The sequence below is a fragment of the Coffea arabica genome, chromosome 11c (genome assembly GCF_036785885.1).
Source record: "Coffea arabica cultivar ET-39 chromosome 11c, Coffea Arabica ET-39 HiFi, whole genome shotgun sequence".
NCBI lineage: Eukaryota > Viridiplantae > Streptophyta > Magnoliopsida > Gentianales > Rubiaceae > Coffea > Coffea arabica.
Window position 1 is genome coordinate 2,994,135 of NC_092330.1, and position 22,094 is coordinate 3,016,228.

At 39.7% G+C, this 22,094-nt stretch overlaps 1 protein-coding gene across 2 annotated transcripts; it reads left to right on the forward strand.

The window, feature by feature from the left end:
- The first annotated feature begins 1,970 nt into the window (after window positions 1-1,970).
- Window positions 1,971-21,998, forward strand: LOC113716543 (alpha/beta hydrolase domain-containing protein VTE7-like). 2 transcript variants are annotated; one of them, XM_027240925.2, is made up of 10 exons: window positions 1,971-2,337; window positions 2,674-2,774; window positions 2,940-3,037; window positions 3,156-3,205; window positions 3,346-3,441; window positions 18,644-18,733; window positions 19,448-19,540; window positions 19,680-19,775; window positions 20,511-20,576; window positions 21,574-21,998. In XM_027240925.2, the coding sequence occupies exons 1-10, from the start codon at window positions 2,113-2,115 to the stop codon at window positions 21,766-21,768; spliced, it is 1,110 nt and encodes a 369-aa protein (XP_027096726.1). In that variant the 5' UTR covers window positions 1,971-2,112; the 3' UTR covers window positions 21,769-21,998. The 2 variants fall into 2 exon arrangements, with proteins under 2 accessions (XP_027096726.1, XP_027096727.1); XM_027240926.2 differs by having other exon boundaries at window positions 1,973-2,337; window positions 2,680-2,774.
- The last annotated feature ends 96 nt before the right edge of the window (window positions 21,999-22,094 follow it).

Here is a 22,094-nt window from a genome sequence, read left to right on the forward strand (position 1 = left end):
ATTTGAGAGTATTGTTATTAGAGTACTATTGATATTATGTTGTTGATATTATGGGAGTTGTATTACTTATTTACTAAGTCATTTAGTCTCCCAACTCTTGTGATTTTTTGATTTTGCATGTAGTATCAGAGTTTTAGATTCAAAATACTGATCTTGGGGTGAGTTGGATACAAGGTTTGCCCAGAGTATTCAGCTGTTGAGTTAGATTACAAAATTGGTCCTAATGAAGAATAGACCAAAAAAATAGTCCTGAATTGTCATATAAATTGTAGCTGTGAAGGCAACGATTGGGGAAGAAACCTATAAATTGAGTTGTGATTACAAAGTGATGTTGGGTGAATTTGTAATGGAGATTATTGTTCGTGATTATAGTGAACCTAATTCAATGGAGAGCTTCATTTAACGGAGACAATGTTGGCATATTAAATCAAACCTAAAAATAGAAGTTTCTATGTTGTTATTTAGTAACAGTATTTTAGTCGAGTTTTTAGTAGTGTTATTGGAGTCAAATTATTGCGGTTTTATTGTTTAGGAACTGGTGTTGTATTAGGTAATTCTTATAGTATGATTACTTTTTTACTGAGTTATCTAGTTTATAAATAATGAGTCATATTATTATGATTGGTTGAGAAAAGTGAAAATTTGAAAGTATCGTTATTATAGTATCATTGATATTACATATTAGATATTATTTCTCTTTTCTTACACATATTTGTATGCATGCAAATTGCCTTCCCCTTCATTGGTTTATTTATGTGTGTTAAAAAATTTAATCTCCCAACTCTTACGATTTTTTGGGTTTTACATGAAAGACTCAAAAGGAACGCTAAAAGCTGAAGAACAATTGGCGTAGTTACTATCCCCTCATGATATCATAAAAGTTTGACGTTATTAGATATTTAATCAATAGGTTCAGCTAAAGTGGCTAATACGAATTTTTAGCCTCACCTATTATACATTCCATCTTGTACACTATATTTCGTAGATATTCTCCAGGCATGGAAACCCTTCAATTTACGTGTTACTCTAAAAGAATGGTACATTAATTAAGTTAAATGACTTATCAAGTTTAGAATGAAAAATTGGTGAGAATGCAAGTTACAAGATACAAATGAAATAGATGATTTTTAAAGAGATTACTTAATGAATTAATGAATATTTAAGGGGCTTTATTGTCCCAATAGGCTAATCTAGAGGGGTAAATAGGTTGATCATATTTCCTCAAACTGAAGATAAAGAGTTGTTAAACTGTTGCCAAAAAGATACCGACTTTTGGGGTTCTCACGGGATTTATGGTTAGTAAAACTGTTGCCAAAAAGCTTTGGGCTTTGGTTAAGGTAAAGAGTTGTTTCTTACAGTGCAATTCCATGCCTCATTCTCGAGCCTTTCATGTAACGAGCATTACTTAATTAGGATCTAAAAATGGGACCGGACCAGAAGTGCACCGTCTTGAGAGAGGGAAGTGGGCAGTTTCGAACTTCTGATAAATACATCGAGCATGTTCTTGTTGATTATTTTAACTACTGATTATAGAGTCTATTTTTGTATAATTAGTTTTTGTGATATTTTTGGTTACTTTTGTATTCTAATTATAAATTTTTAATAATAAAAATACTATAATCTAAAATCACCCAAAAAGTAATTTTGTTAATTTCAATTTTTATAATAAGATTTTGTAAAATCTAAAACAATTGTCCCTTAAATTGGTTGAGATGGTATAATTGATGTTATACTTTTCTGTCAATTCAAATTCGAATATCTCCTGCGACAATGTCTGTCGCATAGGATTTGCCTAGTGCGTCTTACCTGCATGTGATTGGCGGACGGAGCGGAGTTTACTCAAGGTGGCGGCCTTGCTTATGTGGCCGATTTTCCACTTCGTGTCCACAACTTCTACCACATCCACCGCCACAGTTCAAACCATTTTGAGTACTGATATATTAGTACTAATCCACATGATTTAACAGTGGCATATTCAAAATTGACCACTTCGCGTCCACAACTTCTACACTTTTACCACATCCACCGACACATCAGTAACCATTTTGAGTACTGATATATTAGTACTACCCAACATGATTTAACAGTGGCCTATTCTTTCGATATAGTAATATGCTGAGTTGGTTGAATTGCAGGCCGGCTCTGATTCCCGGAGCTAGAGAACGCTTCACCTCAATGTATTCGATGCATCTGTGGTTTAATTCTGGAGGAAGACTGGGTACAAATGCAGTTTCTGTTGATGGTGGGTTTCCTTCGTTTATACCTGCGGAAGTTAAAGAAATCAAGGATCCGTTTGCTCGAGCTTTGGCTCAGAGGATTCAAAGACTTCCTGTAAAGGTATATATGCTTTTTTATTCCTCTGCACTACATGTTGTAGCATAATTTGTCTTTGATCATCTAGCAAGTTTCTGTTTAGAATATTGCTCAAGAGGTGAGGCCCAGGATCATAATATGCATCACCCACCCGATTGGATCGATAAAAGGAAAGAATCTTAATGTGTGTGTGTGTGTCCTTCTGACTTAAAAGACATTTCACTTCTATTCTGATGATTATATGCTCTGACAAGTAAATTGAGTAGTGGTGGTCCCAGACAAGTCTGCAGAATTTCTCCTGTCTGACTGCAACTTATCTTTGACCTGTTTTTGATTCCTCATATTCTGCCTCTCCTAAAGCTGCAGGTTGGATTTTCTGAGAGTTGTATAATGAGCAGCTGTGTGAAGCCAAGGTTTCAACGTGATACCAATCCAGCTGTCCTACTCCATTGTTTCGACAGGTTTTCTACTCTTGTAATTTTCACTAGTTACTGGACACCTTTTTGTTTTTATTTCTTTTGTAATTATTACTACTTTTGTTATCCTTACTAGTTACTGATATTTACTACTTTTGTCTCTTTTCCCTTTTGCCCTTTTTCTTGCCTGGTGTGCATTCGAATGAGTAGCTCTTGTTTAGAATGGACACGAACATACCCATTACTTGAGGACGCTGCAGTGGAGACTTGGGCAATAGACATTCTTGGATGGGGTTTCTCCGACCTAGGTTCGTCTTCAATTTCAGCACAGAGATGCAATCATATTCTTCTCTTAGTTCAGGTGCTTTTGATTTGTGTTATGGTTCTTGTTCATTAATCATCTTAGCTAATCCTCAATTGGTGTAGAAAGACTTCCTCCCTGTGACGCAGCATCCAAAAGATATCACCTTTACCAGGTACTTTGGGAAGATAGCATCCTGGATATATGCTGATTGATTGTTACCATCCGTCACGCAAATGCTAGGAATAACCTAATTTGCAGTTATTGTCAGTTCTTAGACATTGATCTAACTTTGTGAGCTTCTATTAATTATAGCTTTGGAGGACTCACATCAAACGACCGATGATATTAGTCGGACCAAGCCTTGGTGCAGCAGTCGCCATTGACTTTGCTGTCAACTTTCCAGAAGCTGTAAGCAGTTTTCTTTCAACTGAGATTTTCCTTGAATTTGACGTATAACCACTCAAGTTTCTAAAGTATTCAATGGCAATAAGGCCAACACATTCGTTGATACATTACCAGATGTACAAAGAAAATCAATAGGGGTTAACACAGATAATAAGGTTTATACATCTTGTGTAAGGGAAGTTCAAGTTAGAGTTGCGTCGCGAGCAGTCTCCCGTTGATAGGCTACTGAAAAATGCGCCAGTGGCCCGGGGATTTGCATTTTGTGTAGACTTTTTTCTACCATGGACTTCAATAACCTCCAAAAAAAAACAAAGAAAGATGGAAGTGCTTGAAGCCTTATCCTGCTAGATGTTGGGGAAACCGGGTATTTTCCCACTCAAAATTACAACTAGTGATTAAACCGATTCAGTAATTCTCAGGAAAGATCGTTGAAACAATCTCCTTAGACAGAATTACCATTCCAAGTAAATTCCCAGGAAAGGCTGGAGGGGTCACAAGCGGTCCCACTTAAAACCCAGTCTCCTAAACAGAACTTACGTGCACGGTGTATTATCACAACTATACCCGTGTATACATAAATAATACGTAAACACGAATAAGAAAATACACCCAAAAGAATCGTATAATACACTATGAATAAACCCGACAAATATATATTGAATACTATACTACAATAGAAAAGAAACTAATAAATAAATGCGGAACAAATAAAAGAGATAAGGAAAGAACACACCCGAAAAATTGATAACGGAGTTCGGCCAATTTTGCCTACTCTCCGAGCACCACTCAAGCAGCCCGCTTTTATAAATTTTGGGAGAAGAAAGACTTACAAAAGAATTACAAAATCCTTTTTGGTGTAATTTTTTTGTTTTCTTTTTCTTTTGGTACTTTTCATTTGGTAGAACTTGAGAGTTATTTATAACTCTCAAGCCATGCTCCTACCATTAATCCTACTGATGTGGGATTAAGATTTCTGCCACCAAAGTCCACAATTGTGAGTTGTGGAAAAAATTGTCAAAGTCCACAATTGTGGCTTTGATTCAACAAATCTCCACCTTGGCATAAATCTAATCCCACCCCAAAAATACAAACCTTCTCCCTCAAACAAAAACAAACGGTACTTGTAGTGCTTCCAAATTTTGCGCCCTCAAGCGCCAACTCAAATATGCAGGATATTGACCAAGTCTAAACAATGTTCAAACTTGAATCTTGTAACCACCTTGGTCAGCATATATGCAGGATTTTCCGTAGTCCGAATCTTCTGAAGAAAAATCTCATCTTCTTCGAGAATTTCCCGCACAAAGTGATAGCGAACATCAATGTGCTTCGTTCTTGCGTGCAAGACCTGGTTCTTTGCTAAGTGAATAGCACTCTGACTGTCACAAAACACATCAATGTGTTTTTGACCAACTCCCAAGTCTTCAAGCAATCCTTGAAGCCAAATTGCCTCCTTCACAGCTTCTGTAATCGCCATGTACTCTGCCTCCGTTGTTGACAAAGCCACCGTTGACTGCAAAGTAGACTTCCAACTAACTGGCGCCTTGACAAATGTGAACAAGTAGCCAGTTGTAGAACGTCGCTTATCCAAATCACCTGCATAGTCAGAATCACAATATCCAACTACACATTGACCAAGTGATTTATCCTGCTCAAATACTAATCCAACATCTACGGTATTTTGGATATACCGTAGAATCCATTTCACAGCTTGCCAATGACCCTTGCCTGGATCATGCATAAACCTGCTTACCACACTAACTGCCTGTGAAATGTCGGGTCTCGTACACACCATTGCATACATCAAGCTACCAACTGCATTAGCATACGGGACTTTCGCCATGTATGCTTGCTCTTCATCCGTCTTTAGAGATAATAGGCTACTAAGTTTCAAATGAGGAGCAAGCGGAGTACTTACAGGTTTTGAATCTTCATTCATGCCAAAACGTTGTAGTACCTTCTTCAAATACTGCTTTTGTATCAGACAAAGCTTGCCGCTCGTTCTATCCCTGCTTATCTCCATGCCGAGAATCTTCTTGGCTTCTCCCAAATCTTTCATCTCGAACTCTTTGCCCAACTGAACCTTCAATTTGTCAATTTCAACTTGGCTCTTTGATGCTATCAGCATATCATCAACGTACAAGAGTAAGTAGATGTAGGAATCATCTCGTAGCTTGCGCAAATACACACATTGATCGTATTTGCTTCTTGTGTACTTCTGACTCATCATGAACTGGTCAAATCGTTTGTACCATTACCTCGGTGATTGTTTCAATCCGTACAACGATTTGCTCAGTTTACAAACCCAATTTTCTTTATCAGCAACTTTAAATCCATCTGGCTGAGACATATAGATTTCCTCCTTCAAGTCACCGTGAAGGAACGCAGTCTTCACATCAAGTTGAACTAGCTCCAAATTTAACTGCGCTACCAAGGCCAACAAAATTCTAATAGAGGAATGTTTAACAACTGGAGAAAATACCTCATTATAATCAACTCCCTCCTTCTGAGCGTAGCCTTTAGCCACCAATCTTGCCTTGTAGCGAACATCAATCTTGTCAGGAAATCTTTCTTTCTTTGTAAATATCCATTTGCATCTAATTGCCTTCTTGCCCTTCGGTAGTTGTGTCAACTTCCACGTCTTGTTCTTCTGAAGAGATTGCATCTCTTCTTCCATAGCATCTTTCCATCTATCATTTTCTGTACTTTGAACTGCTTCAGAAAATGTGGATGGAACATCATCAATCACTGGAAGTGCATAAGCCACCATGTCAACAAAACGAGCAGGTTTATGAATTTCTCGTCTTGCCCTATTGACGGCAATTGACTCTTGCTGCTGTTGAGGTTCTTGGGTTGAAACCTCTTCCTCATCTGACTCCTCTTCTGCCATAGGAGAGTCACTAATGGTGCTGTTTGCTGGACTCACCACTATTTGCTCAAACTCCACCTGTTTCGGCGTACACTCCACCTGTTGAGAAGTACCACTGGTTCCATCTTGTGTTACCTTATTCAACATGGCAGATTCATCAAAGGTAACATCCCTGCTGATAATGATTTTCTTTGTTTCTAGACACCACAACCGATATCCCTTAACTCCAGCACTAAAGCCCATAAAGAAAGCCTTCTTTGCACGTGGATCCAATTTTGATTCATTTACATGATAATATGCAGTAGAACCAAAAATACGCAAAGAATCATAATCTGGTGATGCGAGACGCGGAAGCAACTTCGGATCTAGAGGAACACGATGAAGATTGGATGGAGTTGAACCTGAACTTGGACCACTCAAGAACAGATTTAACGGTAGATTTAACGGCTCAGCGAGGGTACTTAACTGCAGCTTAGCCCGCTATCTGGAGTTTGAACACTTGCATTTTCAATTGTAAGCAGCATTTTAGTAGTCGTGCAAGGATATTCCAACTCAATCCCTTCAATGGCCGGTTTCTCTTGAATTTGGATGGCACGTACCAAGGCTTGGAGGGACTTAGCTCGTGCTCGTGTCACCGGGCCTAGGGGCACCTTCACAGGGTCTACTTGTACACTTTGGGTCTCGTGCTCAATCGCATCATTCCCCTCTTCTTGAAAAGGATTTGCCCTCAAATCGTACTCGTCCCCTGCAATAAATGGATTTAGATCAGCAACATTGAATGTAGCACTAACATTGTACTCACCAGGCAGATCTAAGCGGTATGCATTGTCGTTGATGCGCTCAATGACTTGAAAAGGCCCATCTCCTCTTGGTGACAGCTTGCTTTTCCGTTGGTTTGGAAATCTCTCCTTGCGCAAATGTAACCAGACCCAATCACCTGGTTCAAAGACAAGCTTGCGCCTGTGCTTATTAGCTTGTTGGACATATTGGGCCGTCCTCCTCTCGATATTGGTACGAACCTTGTCATGTAATGATCTCACGAACTCAGCTTTCTTCTTGCCATCTAAGTTCATATGCTCAGAAGAAGGTAATGGCAACAAATCTAAGGGAGTTAAGGGGTTCAAACCATACACAACTTCAAAAGGCGAGAATTGTGTAGCACTATGCACAGCCCTATTGTATGCAAACTCAACATGAGGTAGACACTCCTCCCATGACTTGATATTTTTCTTTATGGTTGCACGTAGGAGTGTGGATAAAGTCCTATTGACTACCTCAGTTTGTCCGTCCGTTTGAGGATGACTAGAGGTAGAGAACAACAATTTGGTTCCCAACTGACCCCATAAAGATTTCCAAAAATAGCTCAAAAACTTGACATCTCTATCAGATACTATAGTCCTAGGTATGCCATGCAAACGAACAACCTCTTTAAAGAATAAATCAGCAATGTGTAAAGCATCATCCGTCTTATGACATGCAATAAAGTGAGCCATTTTGGAGAACTATCTACCACAACAAATATAGAGTCATGGCCACGCTTTGAACGAGATAACCCAAGCACGAAATCCATGGAAATGTCAACCCAAGGTTGGTGAGGTATGGGTAAAGGAGTATACAAACCGTTTGGGTTGACCCGAGACTTAGCTTTGTGGCACACGCCACATCTTTCAACAATCCTCTCCACGTCCTTGCGCATGCGAGGCCAATGGAAGTGTTCCTGTAATACAGCTAATGTCTTGGTGACACCAAAGTGTCCCATTAGTCCACCACTATGTGACTCCTGAATAAGTAAGTTACGTATGGACCCTCGAGAAATGCACAACTTGGTAAGATAAAATAAGAACCCATCATGTACGAAGAATTTTTTAAAGTCAGATTTTCCCCAATTCGCATAAGCGTTCGCAAAATCCAAGTCATTCTTATACAACTCCTTCATGAGTTCAAAACCTAGGAGTTTAGCATCTAAAGTAGTGAGCAAAATGTGTCTACGAGATAAAGCGTCGGCTACGACATTAGATTTACCTGTTTTGTATTTGATGACGTATGGAAAAGACTCAATGAAGGCTACCCATCAGGCATGTCGTTTGCTCAGTTTTTTTGTCCTTTTAGGTGCTTGAGAGACTCATGGTCAGTTTTGATGACGAATTCCCGGGCACGTAGGTAGTGTTGCCATGTCTCCAAAGCACGTACAAGGGTAAACATCTCCTTGTCATAAGTTGAATAGTTGAGGACCGCGCCATTTAATTTCTCACTAAAGTAGGCAATCGGTCTCCCTCCTTGCATGAGTACGGCTCCTACTCCTACACCTGATGCATCACATTCCACTTCAAAAGTGAGATCAAAGTTAGGTATTGCAAGGAGTGGTGCATGTGTGAGTTTGTGTTTCAGCAATTGGAAAGCCTTATCTTGGGCTTCCCCCCAAAAGAACTTCTCGTTCTTCTTTATGACTGCGGTAAGAGGTGCAGCGATGGTGCTAAAATCCTTCACAAAACGACGGTAGAAGCTTGCTAATCCATGAAAGTTGCGCACATCACTTACTGAGGTAGGTGTTGGCCACTCTTGGATGGACTTAATCTTCTCGTCATCTACGTGAATGCCCTGCGCACTTACAACATATCCTAGAAACACAACACGATCAGTGCAAAATGTGCACTTCTTAAGGTTGGCATATAGCCTTTCCCTTCGAAGTACTTCAAAGATGGCTTTGAGGTGCTCAAGGTGTTCCTCTAAGCTTCTGCTATAAATCAGAATATCATCAAAGTAAACCACTACAAATTTCCCAAGAAAAGGTCTCAAAACATGGTTCATAAAACGCATGAAGGTACTAGGTGCATTAGTTAAACCAAATGGCATTACTAACCACTCGTATAGACCATGTTTAGTTTTGAAAGCGATTTTCCACTCATCTCCCTCTTTCATTCTTATTTGGTGGTAACCACTTTTCAAATCAATTTTAGTAAATATAATGGCACCATGCAATTCATCTAACATATCATCTAACCTAGGGATAGGGTGACGATATTTTACCGTGATTGCATTGACTGCTCGACAGTCGGTGCACATTCTCCACGCTCCATCTTTCTTTGGCACGAGAATCACTGGTACAGCGCATGGACTTAGACTTTCTCTAGCCCAACCTTTCCTTAGCAATTCCTCCACTTGCCTTTGCAATTCCTTTGTTTCCTCAGGACCCATTCTATAGGCTGGTTTGTTAGGCAATGGTGCTCCAGGAATGAGATCGATTTGGTGCTCGATTCCCCTTAGTGGTGGTAGTCCATCAGGTACATCCTCAGGAAATATGTCCTCAAATTCCTGCAAGAGAGGTAAAATAGTAGAAGGTAAGGAGTCAGTGGATATGGATGAAGTGACCAACTTTTCTTTGCACACAAGCATAAGTAAGAGTTGGTTGGAAGACAAAGCTCGCCTTACATCTTTGGCTTTTGCTAGCAAGCTTAGCTTCCCCTTATTTTCTTCTCTCATAGCCGACCCACTTGTTGCCTTTTTCTTCCCTAGGGGTTCGGCCCTTCTCTCTCCTTTTTCTTCCTCACTTTTCTCTCGCTTTTTCCTCTCAAGTTCTAGCTCATACTCCTTTTGGAGCCTCATTTAATCTTCATACACTTGTTTTGGGGTGAGAGGTACAAGTGTCACCTTTCTATTGCAATGAGTAAAGACATATTTATTAGCTCTTCCCTTGAATTCGACATCGCGATCATATTGCCAAGGCCGTCCAAGAATGAGGTGACTTGCTTGCATTGGCACGACATCACAAGTAATCTCGTCTTCAAACTTGCCAATTCGGAATGACACTTTCACTTGTCTAAACACACGTATTTCCCCTTCATTGTTCAACCATTGAAGGCGATAAGGTCTTGGATGTTTGATAACTTGGAGCCCTAGCATTTCTACCATGAGTAGACTAGCGACATTGGCACAACTCCCACTATCAATAACAACACTACACACCTTATCCTTGATATGACACCTTGTGTAGAAAAGGTTGTCCCGTTGTACCTCCATTTCCTCCTCTTTGGCGCGGGTAGTGAGGACCTTTCGAACCACTAGGCATCCAATCTCCTCATGCGTAGGTATCTTCTCACTCGATTCATTCTCTTCCTCTTCTAGAGGTGGCATCCCCTCGTACTCCTCTTCCTCATCTGATACAATTTCCCCATTTGGCAACATCAGCATGGTCCTTTGGCTGGGGCATTGAGAAGCGATGTGGCCAAATCCTTGACACTTAAAGCACTTGGTGTCTCGGCCACGTGGTTTGGAAGCTGCATTATTAGCCTTAAAGTCAGGCTTGGGCGTCGCCTTGGAAGGGAGGCCATTCGGCCTTGGAGGGTAAGAAGGAGCTGCGGCCTTCTCCTCCCTTTTTGGTTGAGAAGTGCGCCAATTTCCAGCTTGATAAGTAGTGCTTTGTCGTGCAGTACCCCTCCTCTTGAAGCGCCGTTCAATTGTAACCGCCTTCTCTAACATTTCATTCATGTCGAGGTAGTGTTGGAGTTCCACTACTTCAGCAATCTCGGGCCTCAATCCATGTAGAAAACGAGCTATCGTGGCCTCTCCATCTTCACGCAAATCCGCCTTCATGATGGCCATTTCCATCTCCTTGTAATAATCCTCAACTGACATGGACCCTTGGTTGAGAGCTTGTAGCCGACGGTGTAGATCTCGACTATAGTAGCTCGGAACGAACCTTTTTCTCATCAGACTCCTCATTTCCTCCCAAGTTTCCACAGGTCTCTCACGATTTCTCCTTCGGCTTAGTCTAAGTTGGTCCCACCAAATGGAGGCGTAGTCAGTGAATTCTACGGCTGCTAGTTTCACCTTTTGCTCCTCCGTATAGGTGTGACATTCATAGACTAACTCAATTTTCCGTTCCCATTCCAAGTACGCCTCGGGGTCCGACTTGCCTTGGAATGAGGGAATCTTGAGTTTGACACCTTTAATGGTGTCATCTCCTCGACGTTGGAACCTTTGATCATTTTGGTGCCTCCCCTCAAACGCTTCCTCTTCATCGTTTGAGTATGCCGATTCTTTGCCCTTACTCGGGGTAGGTGGAGGTTTCGAGTTCTCCAACTGATCAATTCGATCATGCAATGGTTCAATTTCATTCTTAAGCAATCGTTTGAACTCCCTCATCATGGCTTCCAACTGTAGTTTGATGTCCATGGTTTGTTCACCAACTTCACTAGACATATTTAGTCCACCTGCAAAACAAATAAACAAAACGAGTTCCTCTCTTTTTTTTTTAATACAATGTATAGGTCACTCACACTCGTGTTTCACTCAAGTGTATCACTCTCTAATAATCTTACCAAGCAATTCCTTGGCTTGCTAGTTACTCGAGTTGAACAAACCAGGCGTCACCGCAGTGTACGTTCTTGACTAGTCAACAAGTGACACACAGGCTAGTAGCAATAAATGGAGGTTAATGACTAAGACCTAGACACGACTCAAGACTCAGAATATAGCTGGACAATAACTAACAACTCAAAAGAAAGTAAGACAATTAACTTGAATGCTGAAATTTTGAAAATCCTAGAAAACTCTACCCGAAACCCAATTTTCTGGAATTTGTTGAGCTGCTGGTCCGTGGTCTTTTTGGTAAGGGTTTTGGAGTATTTTGGGTGGCCTTAGGCTGCTCAAATAATGGGCACTCTACTACCTAAAACTCAGCCCAATCGGGTGTCACAATTGCTCCAACGATTTTAGGAAAATTCAAGAATTCAAGATTCGGAAATTGGAAAGTTTGATCTGATTTGGACACTTGGGGTTGCCAAGGATTGGAAACCTTGGAGTTTGGTTAGATTTGGGAGTCCCAAGTGGTTCAAATTCGAAATTTTGGGGCTGGTCAGATTTGGAAGTCAGATTTTGCACCAAATTTGGTAAACTTGTAGGCTGTCAAGAATTGGAGGTTGTTCAGATTCGGAAGTCCAAGTTTGAATCAGATTTGGTGGCTTGAAGGTTGACCAAGACTAGGGCTGTTCAGATTTGGAAGTCCAAGTTTGAATCAGATTTGGTAAAACTTGAAGGCTGGTCAAGAATTGGAGGTTGTTCAGATTTGGAAGTCCAAGTTTGAATCAGATTTAGTAAAACTTGAAGGCTGGTCAAAAATTGGAAACTAGAGCCGTCTTTCTTGAAAATTTTTGTTTTTGACTTCTGTTGGGGTGTTTTCACACAATAGCCAGCTAGTTTAGACCACAATCTCACAGCAATTAACGTAAACAACTTGGACAGATTTGGTTTCAAGATCAAAGTTCCATGAAAACAAGAACACGGTTGAAGGTTTATTTCAGGTTTCAAGACTGCCAAGATTAACCTCTTTGATCCAAGAAGCTCAAGACTTCCCCAATAAGGTTTTGATGTTCGAGTTTTGCAAAGCAACAACACAAAGGTTCAAGAAACAAGTGCAAACAGATTCGGTATCCCAGCAAATTAATTCCAGCAACGACTCAAGGGAATGACAATAAGGTATGCATCACAATAGATTTTTTTTTTTGGATTTAAACAGAACATAAACACAAGACAAAACTGGACCGAAAATTTCGTACAACAACTAAACAACAAAGACAGATTTCTGACAAGGAAACAACCAAGACAGATTTAGGACTTGACAAACCCGAGCACTTGAGCTACGAATTTAGAAGACTAAAACAGATCTAAAAACAATAAAAAGGGATATTCGTGATACCTCTAACCAGCTCTGATGCCAGCTGATGCGAGACGCGAAGCAACTTCGGATCTAGAGGAACACGATGAAGATTGGATGGAGTTGAACCTGAACTTGGACCACTCAAGAACAGATTTAACGGTAGAGGACGCCACAATCAAGTATGTGTGCTTGATTGATAAGTCAAGAACAGCCTAGGATCAACTCTAGGATATTCAACTTAGCTTTCACAAGCTAAGGAAATTTGCCACAAGGAATGGACGAAATTCTGAAAATTTTATTCAATACTCTCAAAAAACTGAATGTAAGCGAGATCCCCGTACGGCTCAGCGAGGGTACTTAACTGCAGCTTAACCCGCTATCTGGAGCTTGAACACTTGCATCTTCAATTGTAAGCAGCATTTTAGTAGTCGTGCAAGGATATTCCAACTCAATTCCTTCAATGGCCGGTTTCTCTTGGATTTGGATGGCACGTACCAAGGCTTGGAGGGACTTAGCTCGTGCTCGTGTCACCGGGCTTAGGGGCACCTTCACAGGGTCTACTTGTACACTTTGGGTCTCGTGCTCAATCGCATCAACTTGAATGCTGAAATTTTGAAAATCCTAGAAAACTCTACCCGAAACCCAATTTTCTGGAATTTGTTGAGCTGCTGGTCCGTAGTCTTTTTGGTAAGGGTTTTGGAGTATTTTGGGTGGTCTTATGCTGTTCAAATAATGGGCAATCTACTACCTAAAAGTCAGCCCAATCGGGTGTCACAATTGCTCCAACAGTTTTAGGGAAATTCAAGAATTCAAGATTCGGAAATTGGAAAGTGTGATCTGATTTGGACACTTGGGGTTGTTAAGGATTGGAAACCTTGGAGTTTGGTCAGATTTGGGAGTCCCAAGTGGTTCAAATTCGAAATTTTGGGGCTGGTCAGATTTTGAACCAAATTTGGTAAAGTTGTAGGCTGTCAAGAATTGGAGGTTGTTCAGATTTGGAAGTCCAAGTTTGAATCAGATTTTGGTAGCTTGAAGGCTGACCAAGACTTGGGCTGTTCAAATTTGGAAGTCCAAGTTTGAATCAGATTTGGTAAAACTTGTAGGCTGACAAGGATTGGAGGTTGTTCAGATTTGGAAGTCCAAGTTTGAACAGCCCAAGTCTTGGTCAGCCTTCAAGCCACCAAAATCTGATTCAAACTTGGACTTCCAAATCTGAACAACCTCCAATTCTTGACAGCCTACAACTTTACCAAATTCGGTGCAAAATCTGACCAGCCCTAAAATTTCGAATTTGAACCACTTGGGACTCCCAAATCTGACCAAACTCCAAGGTTTCCAATCCTTAACAACCCCAAGTGTCCAAATCAGATCACACTTTCCAATTTTCGAATCTTGAATTCTTGAATTTCCCTAAAACTGTTGGAGCAATTGTGACACCCGATTGGGCTGACTTTTAGGTAGTAGATTGCCCATTATTTGAGCAGCCTAAGGCCACCCAAAATACTCCAAAACCCTTACCAAAAAGACCACGGACCAGCAGCTCAACAAATTCCAGAAAATTGGGTTTCGGGTAGAGTTTTCTAGGATTTTCAAAATTTCAGCATTCAAGTTAATTGTCTTACTTTCTTTTGCGTCGTTAGTTATTGTCCAGCTATATTCTAAGTCTTGAGTCGTGTCTAGGTCTTCAGTCATTCAACTCCATTTTATTGCTACTAGCTTGTGTGTCACCTGTTGACTAGTCAAGAACGTACATTGCGGTGACGCCTAGTTTGTTCAACTCAAGCAACAAGCAAGCCAAGGAATTGCTTGGTAAGATTATTAGAGAGTGATACACTTGAGTGAAACACGAGTGTGAGTGACCTATACATCGTATTAAAAAAAAAAAAAAAAAAGAGAGGAACTCGTTTTGTTTATTTGTTTTGCAGGTGGACTAAATATGTCTAGTGGAGTTGGTGAACAAACCATGGACATCAAATTACAGTTGGAAGCCATGATGAGGGAGTTCAAATGATTGCTTAAGAATGAAATTGAGCCATTGCATGACCGAATTGATCAGTTGGAGAACTCGAGACCTCCACCTACCCCGAGTAAGAGCAAAGAATCGGCATACTCAAACGATGAAGAGGAAGCATTTGAGGGAAGGTACCAAAATGATCAAAGGTTCCAACGTCGAGGAGACGACACCATTAAAGGTGTCAAACTCAAGATTCCCTCATTCCAAGGCAAGTCGGATCCTGGAATGGGAACGAAAAATTGAGTTAGTCTATGAATGCCACACCTATACGGAGGAGCAAAAGGTGAAACTAGCAGCCGTAGAATTCACTGACTACGCCTCCATTTGGTGGGACTAACTTAGACTAAGCCGAAGGAGAAATCGTGAGAGACCTGTGGAAACTTGGGAGGAAATGAGGAGTCTGATGAGAAAAAGATTCGTTCCGAGCTACTATAGCCGAGATCTACACCGTCGGCTACAAGCTCTCAACCAAGGGTCCATGTCAGTTGAGGATTATTACAAGGAGATGGAAATGGCCATCATGAAGGCGGATTTGCGTGAAGATGGAGAGGCCACGATGGATCGTTTTCTACATGGATTGAGGCCCGAGATTGCTGAAGTAGTGGAACTCCAACACTACCTCGACATGAATGAAATGCTCGAGAAGGCGGTTACCATTGAACGGCGCCTCAAGAGGAGGGGTACTGCACGACAAAGCACTACTTATCAAGCTGGAAATTGGCGCACTTCTCAACCAAAAAGGGAGGAGAAGGCCGCAGCTCCTTCTTACCCTCCAAGGCCAAATGGCCTCCCTTCCAAGGCAGCGCCCAAGCCTGACTTTAAGGCTAATAATGCAGCTTCCCAACCACGTGGTCGAGACACCAAGTGCTTTAAGTGTCAAGGATTTGGCCACATCGCTTCTCAATGCCCCAGCCAAAGGACCATGCTGATGTTGCCAAATGGGGAAATTGTATCAGATGAGGAAGAGGAGTACGAGGCCTATGATCTATAGTTAGTTGGGCTAGCTTTCGGTCAAGTGAAGGCCCAAGGGGCTGGCCGAACTTTCCTTGTTATTTTTCCAGTTTATTAGGTCTTAGTCACGGCTATTAATAGCCTCAAGCCGCATGTTACATTCAGTTTTTGAGAGTATTGAATAAAATTTCCAGAATTTCGTCCATTCCTTGTGACAAATTCCCTTAACTTGTGAAAGCTAAGTTGAACATCCTAGAGTTGATCTTAGGCTGTTCTTGACTTATCAATCAAGTACACATACTTGATTGTGGCGTCCTCTACCGTTAAATCTGTTCTTGAGTGGTCCAAATTCAGATTCAACTCCATCAAATCTTCATCGTGTTCCTCTAGATCCGAAGTAGCTTCCGCATCTCGCATCAGCTGGCATCAGAGCTGGTTAGACGTATCACGAATATCCTTTTTTATTGTTTTTAGATCTATTTTAGTCTTCTAAATTCGTAGCTCAAGTGCTCGGGTTTGTCAAGTCCTAAATCTGTCTTGGTTGTTTCCTTGTCAGAAATCTGTCTTTGTTGTTTAGTTGTTGTCCGAAATTTTCGGTCCAGTTTTGTCTTGTGTTTATGTTCTGTTTAAATCCAACACTTAAAACCCAACTAACTATAGAAATCTAATTTGTTGATTTTTTCTTCAACGGCCACAATTGTAGACTTTTGGCCACAATTGTAGACTTTTTGGCAAAATTTATTATCCCACATCGGGTAGCTTAGCATTTGAGAGCTTGGCTTGAGAGTTATAAATAACTCTCAAGTCCTCCAAATTTAATGTACCAAAAGAAAAAGAAAACAAAAGAATTACACCAAAAAGGATTTTGTAATTCTTTTGTAAGTCTTTCTTCTCCCAAAATTTATAAAAGCAGGCTGCTTGAGTGGTGCTCGGAGAGTAGGCAAAATTGGCCGAACTCCGTTATCAATTTTTCGGGTGCGTTCTTTCCATATCTCTTTTATTTGTTCCGCATTTATTTAGTAGTTTCTTTTCTGTAGTAATATAGTATTCAATATATTTGTCTATATTTGCCGGGTGTATTTATAGTGTATTATACGATTCTCTTGGGTGTATTTTCTTATTCATGTGTACGTATTATTTATGTATACACGGGTATAGTTGTGATAATACACCGTGCACGTAAGTTCTGTCTAGGAGACTGGGTTTTAAGTGGGACCGCTTGTGACCCCTCCAAAACTGGATCTGTTTTAGATCTGTTTTGGCTCTGATGCCAGCTGATGCGAGACGCGGAAGCTACTTCGGATCTAGAGGAACACGATGAAGATTTGATGGAGTTGAATCTGAACTTGGACCACTCAAGAACAGATTTAACGGTAGAGGACGCCACAATCAAGTATGTGTACTTGATTGATAAGTCAAGAACAGCCTAGGATCAACTCTAGGATGTTCAACTTAGCTTTCACAAGCTAAGGGAATTTGTCACAAGGAATGGACGAAATTCTAGAAATTTTATTCAATACTCTATCCCCGTACGGCTCAGCGAGGGTACTTAACTGCAGCTTAGCCCGCTATCTGGAGCTTGAACACTTGCATCTTCAATTGTAAGCAGCATTTTAGTAGTCGTGCAAGGATATTTCAACTCAATCCCTTCAATGGCCGGTTTCTCTTAGATTTGGATGGCACGTACCAAGGCTTGGAGGGACACTTGTTGGGGAAACCGGGTATTTTCCCACTCAAAATTACAACTAGTGATTAAACCGATTCAGTAATTCCCAGGAAAGATCGTTGAAACAATCTCCTTAGACAGAATTACCATTCCAAGTAAATTCCCAGGAAAGGCTGGAGGGGTCACAAGCGGTCCCACTTTAAACCCAGTCTCCTAGACAGAACTTACGTGTACGGTGTATTATCACAACTATACCCGTGTATACATAAATAATACGTAAACACGAATAAGAAAATACACCCAAAAGAATCGTACAATACACTATGAATAAACCCGACAAATATATATTGAATACTATACTACAATAGAAAAGAAACTAATAAATAAATGCGGAACAAATAAAAGAGATAAGGAAAGAACGCACCCGAAAAATTGATAACGGAGTTCGGCCAATTTTGCCTACTCTCCGAGCACCACTCAAGCAGCCCGCTTTTATAAATTTTGGGAGAAGAAAGACTTACAAAAGAATTACAAAATCCTTTTTGGTGTAATTTTTTTGTTTTCTTTTTCTTTTGGTACTTTTCATTTGGTAGAACTTGAGAGTTATTTATAACTCTCAAGCCATGCTCCTACCATTAATCCTACCGATGTGGGATTAAGATTTCTGCCACCAAAGTCCACAATTGTGAGTTGTGGAAAAAATTGTCAAAGTCCACAATTGTGGCTTTGATTCAACACTAGATGTAGTAAAAAACTAGATGTGTCCACTAGAATGTACTACAAGAGATTATTTTATTGTGTGAAGTGAATTGATTTGCTCTTTGTTCAGCAGAATTCATGAGATTGATAAAGTTAGAACTTATTGTTGACGTGTCCATTCACAAAGATAGTAGATCGTGAGATGAGGGAAAGTGTATAGATATACAATCGCAACAGATCTGCAAAATCCTTGTTCTTCGAGGTTTACGAGATAACTCTGCAGTCTGCTTCTTCACTCAGTATCATCCATTGTGCTATTCATCATTCTTATGCTATCTATTCTGTTGTTTACAGGTTGATAAGCTGATTTTGATTGGTGCAAGTGTTCATGTTGAAGGCACAGGGCTTCTGACAAAGCTACCCAAATTTTTAGCATATGCTGGGGTAAACTCCTCTTCATCCTCATCGTCGTCTTCTTCTTCTTATTCTTTTTTCGCCTCTTCTGGAAAGCTAATCAAGGGAGTTAAGCATCAGCGGTGCCCATCATAACAGAAAAGGAATATCATTCTGAATTTTGTAACAAATTATGTCAAGAGGACGAAAGGGTTTTCTGAAGAGCTCCAATAACAACTTTTACATTTTCATGTGGCCCGAGACCTTTGGGATTTATTATCTTTTATCTCTGCAAAGAGAGCTATATTTCCTAAAAATGTGTTGTACACTCTTGTTTTTACCCAGTCTTTTGTAGGATAACAATTTAAAGAGGACTGTTTTGGCACATATTCTGGTTCGACAGAAACGACAAGGAATGTCTATGAACATCGTATCTTTGAATTCGTTCATTAATTGGATCAATGAATCCATTTTCTCATTTTACTTCTTAGGACATTTTGATGAACAAAATTTGGTCCTACCAGATAAACACAATCAGTAATTAGTATTGTCTAAGAGGATGAAACTCAGGGACTTGGTGCAGCTCTATCTTTGCTCTAAGTAATGAAGAAGCTCTTAGAACATGATAAAGAGTCTTTTATAGAGAAGCTTGAATTTGTAGCCACGAAGATAATCATTTGAGCAGACTTGATGTTCTTAGACAAACTAGGTACTGCTTGTATCATCTTATTTATCATGTTTGCATCTCACGTAGACATTTTTCAGGTCTCTTTGTTGAAAAGCCTCCCACTGCGGCTGTATGCAAATTTACTAGCTTTTGATGATATATCCTTGTCAACGTGCTTTGATTGGACCAATGTGAGTGTCCCTATTGATCTAGCTCGTATCAAGCATGGAATTTTATTACACTGATTTTCTGCAGGTTCCTTGCTCTCAGCAGATGCAAGTCTTGAGTGATAGCCATCTAACAGATGCATTCTGCTTGATTGCCAAGCAGGTTGGCCGCCTACACTGTCTTTTGCCCTGGTGGGAAGATGCTACAGTGAATTACATGCTTAGTGGTGGCTACAATGTTGTTAATCAAATAAAGCAGGTATAAAATCTTCCATGCTGTATCTCCATTATCAAACAGAAATTTCGTTAATGATTCACCTTGCGTACATTCTATGTTCATGCCTTTGTGCATGGAAACCCCATGCTGTTTTGGGTACGTTTGTGGCTGACTAGTACAGCCATCTTGTCATCCTTTGACAACCATTAATTGATAGTCTCGTTGTTATGGTGTATGATTAATATATTATTATTAATTTATTCCTTTTCTCTCACACATTTGAGTTCTATATCTTGTATTAGAACCATAGGTTAAAGAAATTGATCCAAAAGTGCCAGTGAACATACCAAAAAATTGTGGGAGATAAATTTCATTGTGGAAGCAATTGATAGACATACAAGTATGTGTAAAAGAATAATAATAATAAATCAATAATAATATATTAATCACACATAATAGTAACATGTTCTTCTCAATTGATGATAATAATAAAACCCTCTATTTATAGATGATATGATTTGGCAAACAAGTCTTACAATCACAAGAAATTTTCCAATAAAATAATAAATTCGAGATACTAAAACTATCATAACTAGGCACGAATAGAATTACTAAAATATTAACTTGACTAAAACATGCTAAATAATCATATGAAAATTTTTGCATTTGAGCCTTGATACAATATGCCAACTACCATATTAAAGGCCAAAATCTTAAAATCTACTTCCGCAATTCATCATTATTGACTAAATGATTTAAAGTGCTCACTTTTTGCAGGTGAACAAGAGAGTTCTTATCATATGTGGAGAGTGTGATAACATTGTCAGCAATAAGCTTGCAGTGGTCAGCTTCCATCTATTTGAGCTTTAGTTTTAAAGGAAAAGTTATTTTTGTGGATAAGCGCTATTCATATGGAAATTGTGTCGAAGCAACTAGCCAGTTTGAATAGTGGTAAATATGCATGGGTGCTTCTTTTTTAAATTCTCCAAAAGATGCACAAAACTAAAAGATATATTTTTTGTGGAACAAATTGACAGCAAAATATCTCAGAGAAAACTTCTCCCTCCTACAGAAAAAAATAAAATAAAAAATCATAGAGGTTGTTGTCAGGATGGAGCTAGAAAGGAAATTCAGTGGGAGCAAAGTTTATATATGTAATTTTACTAACTATAATACGAAAAAAAATATGTTTAACTAACAATATATGCCAAAAGTGATGTGTGTAATTAATGCAATAAAAAAATATCTCCCAAATCTCAAATTCCTAATAAAGAATCCTTTTACTACCCTGATAAATTTTCTCTAGATTTTTATTAAGATGAAATAAAAATTGAGCAATGTTCGTGAGTTCGAATCTGCAGTCAAAAAAGATAAAAGAGCTTTTTTGTTCTAAGAGCACATTAGAGTAGATGAAGAAGAAGAAGAATAAATGTAAATTGAGTCTCTTTCTTTGTTGATGTCACTTATTATAGGTGTTGTTAAATTATTTGAATATAGAGACATATGAACAAAGTGTACACTCACACTGCTACTTCAGATTTTGTTAAACAGTAGTGAAGGTAATTTCATCAAGTGTAGAGGTGAACCTATAATTTTATATGCATATATGGAGATTTTAGTGGGGACAATTCTCTAGTACTTAAATTTTACTGAATGATGGTGGAGGCAATTTCATATGAGTTTGGGCGCAAAGCTACAGTTGCCCCCACTGACTCCACTTTGTCTCCGTCGTCATCCCGGCCTCCGGCCTCCGGGGAGGTGGGCTAGAAAAGGTGGGATTGATCGTTCAAGAAGTGAAACACTCATTTTCAACTCTTCCTGCATGTTGCATAAATTGCAGAGACTGCATAGTGAATTGCCAGATGCGAGTATCCACCAGATACCTGACTGTGGTCATCTCCCGCATGTTGAGAAGCCTGAGATGGTTGCGAGGTTAATCGCGGATTTTGCTCTGTCCGGCGCACATAAAGAGGAGCAGAATCCAATTGTCTTGAACTCGGCTGGGGAGAAAAACACATCGTCGTTCATTTGCTAAAAGCAGCAAACGCTTAGGGAGCATTTTAGACTAACAGTCTAGCGCAGGCTTTATGCAAGTAGAATGATGGCTTGTCTAATTATGGATTGCTGGATTCATTTAGCCGTCTCTTTGAAGTAAAAAACAGATAATGATATATATCACCGGTGTATCACCTCCTGCATGCATGTCTATGTAGGATATGCCACATGTCAACGATTTATTTATAAAATTAAATTTATATATTTTTTGATTTAGAAACATTTATATTTGAGTAATTTTCAATTTTTTTTTTATCAAGTTCCTAATACACATATGGAAAGCTTTCCCGAGGAAAATATATACTC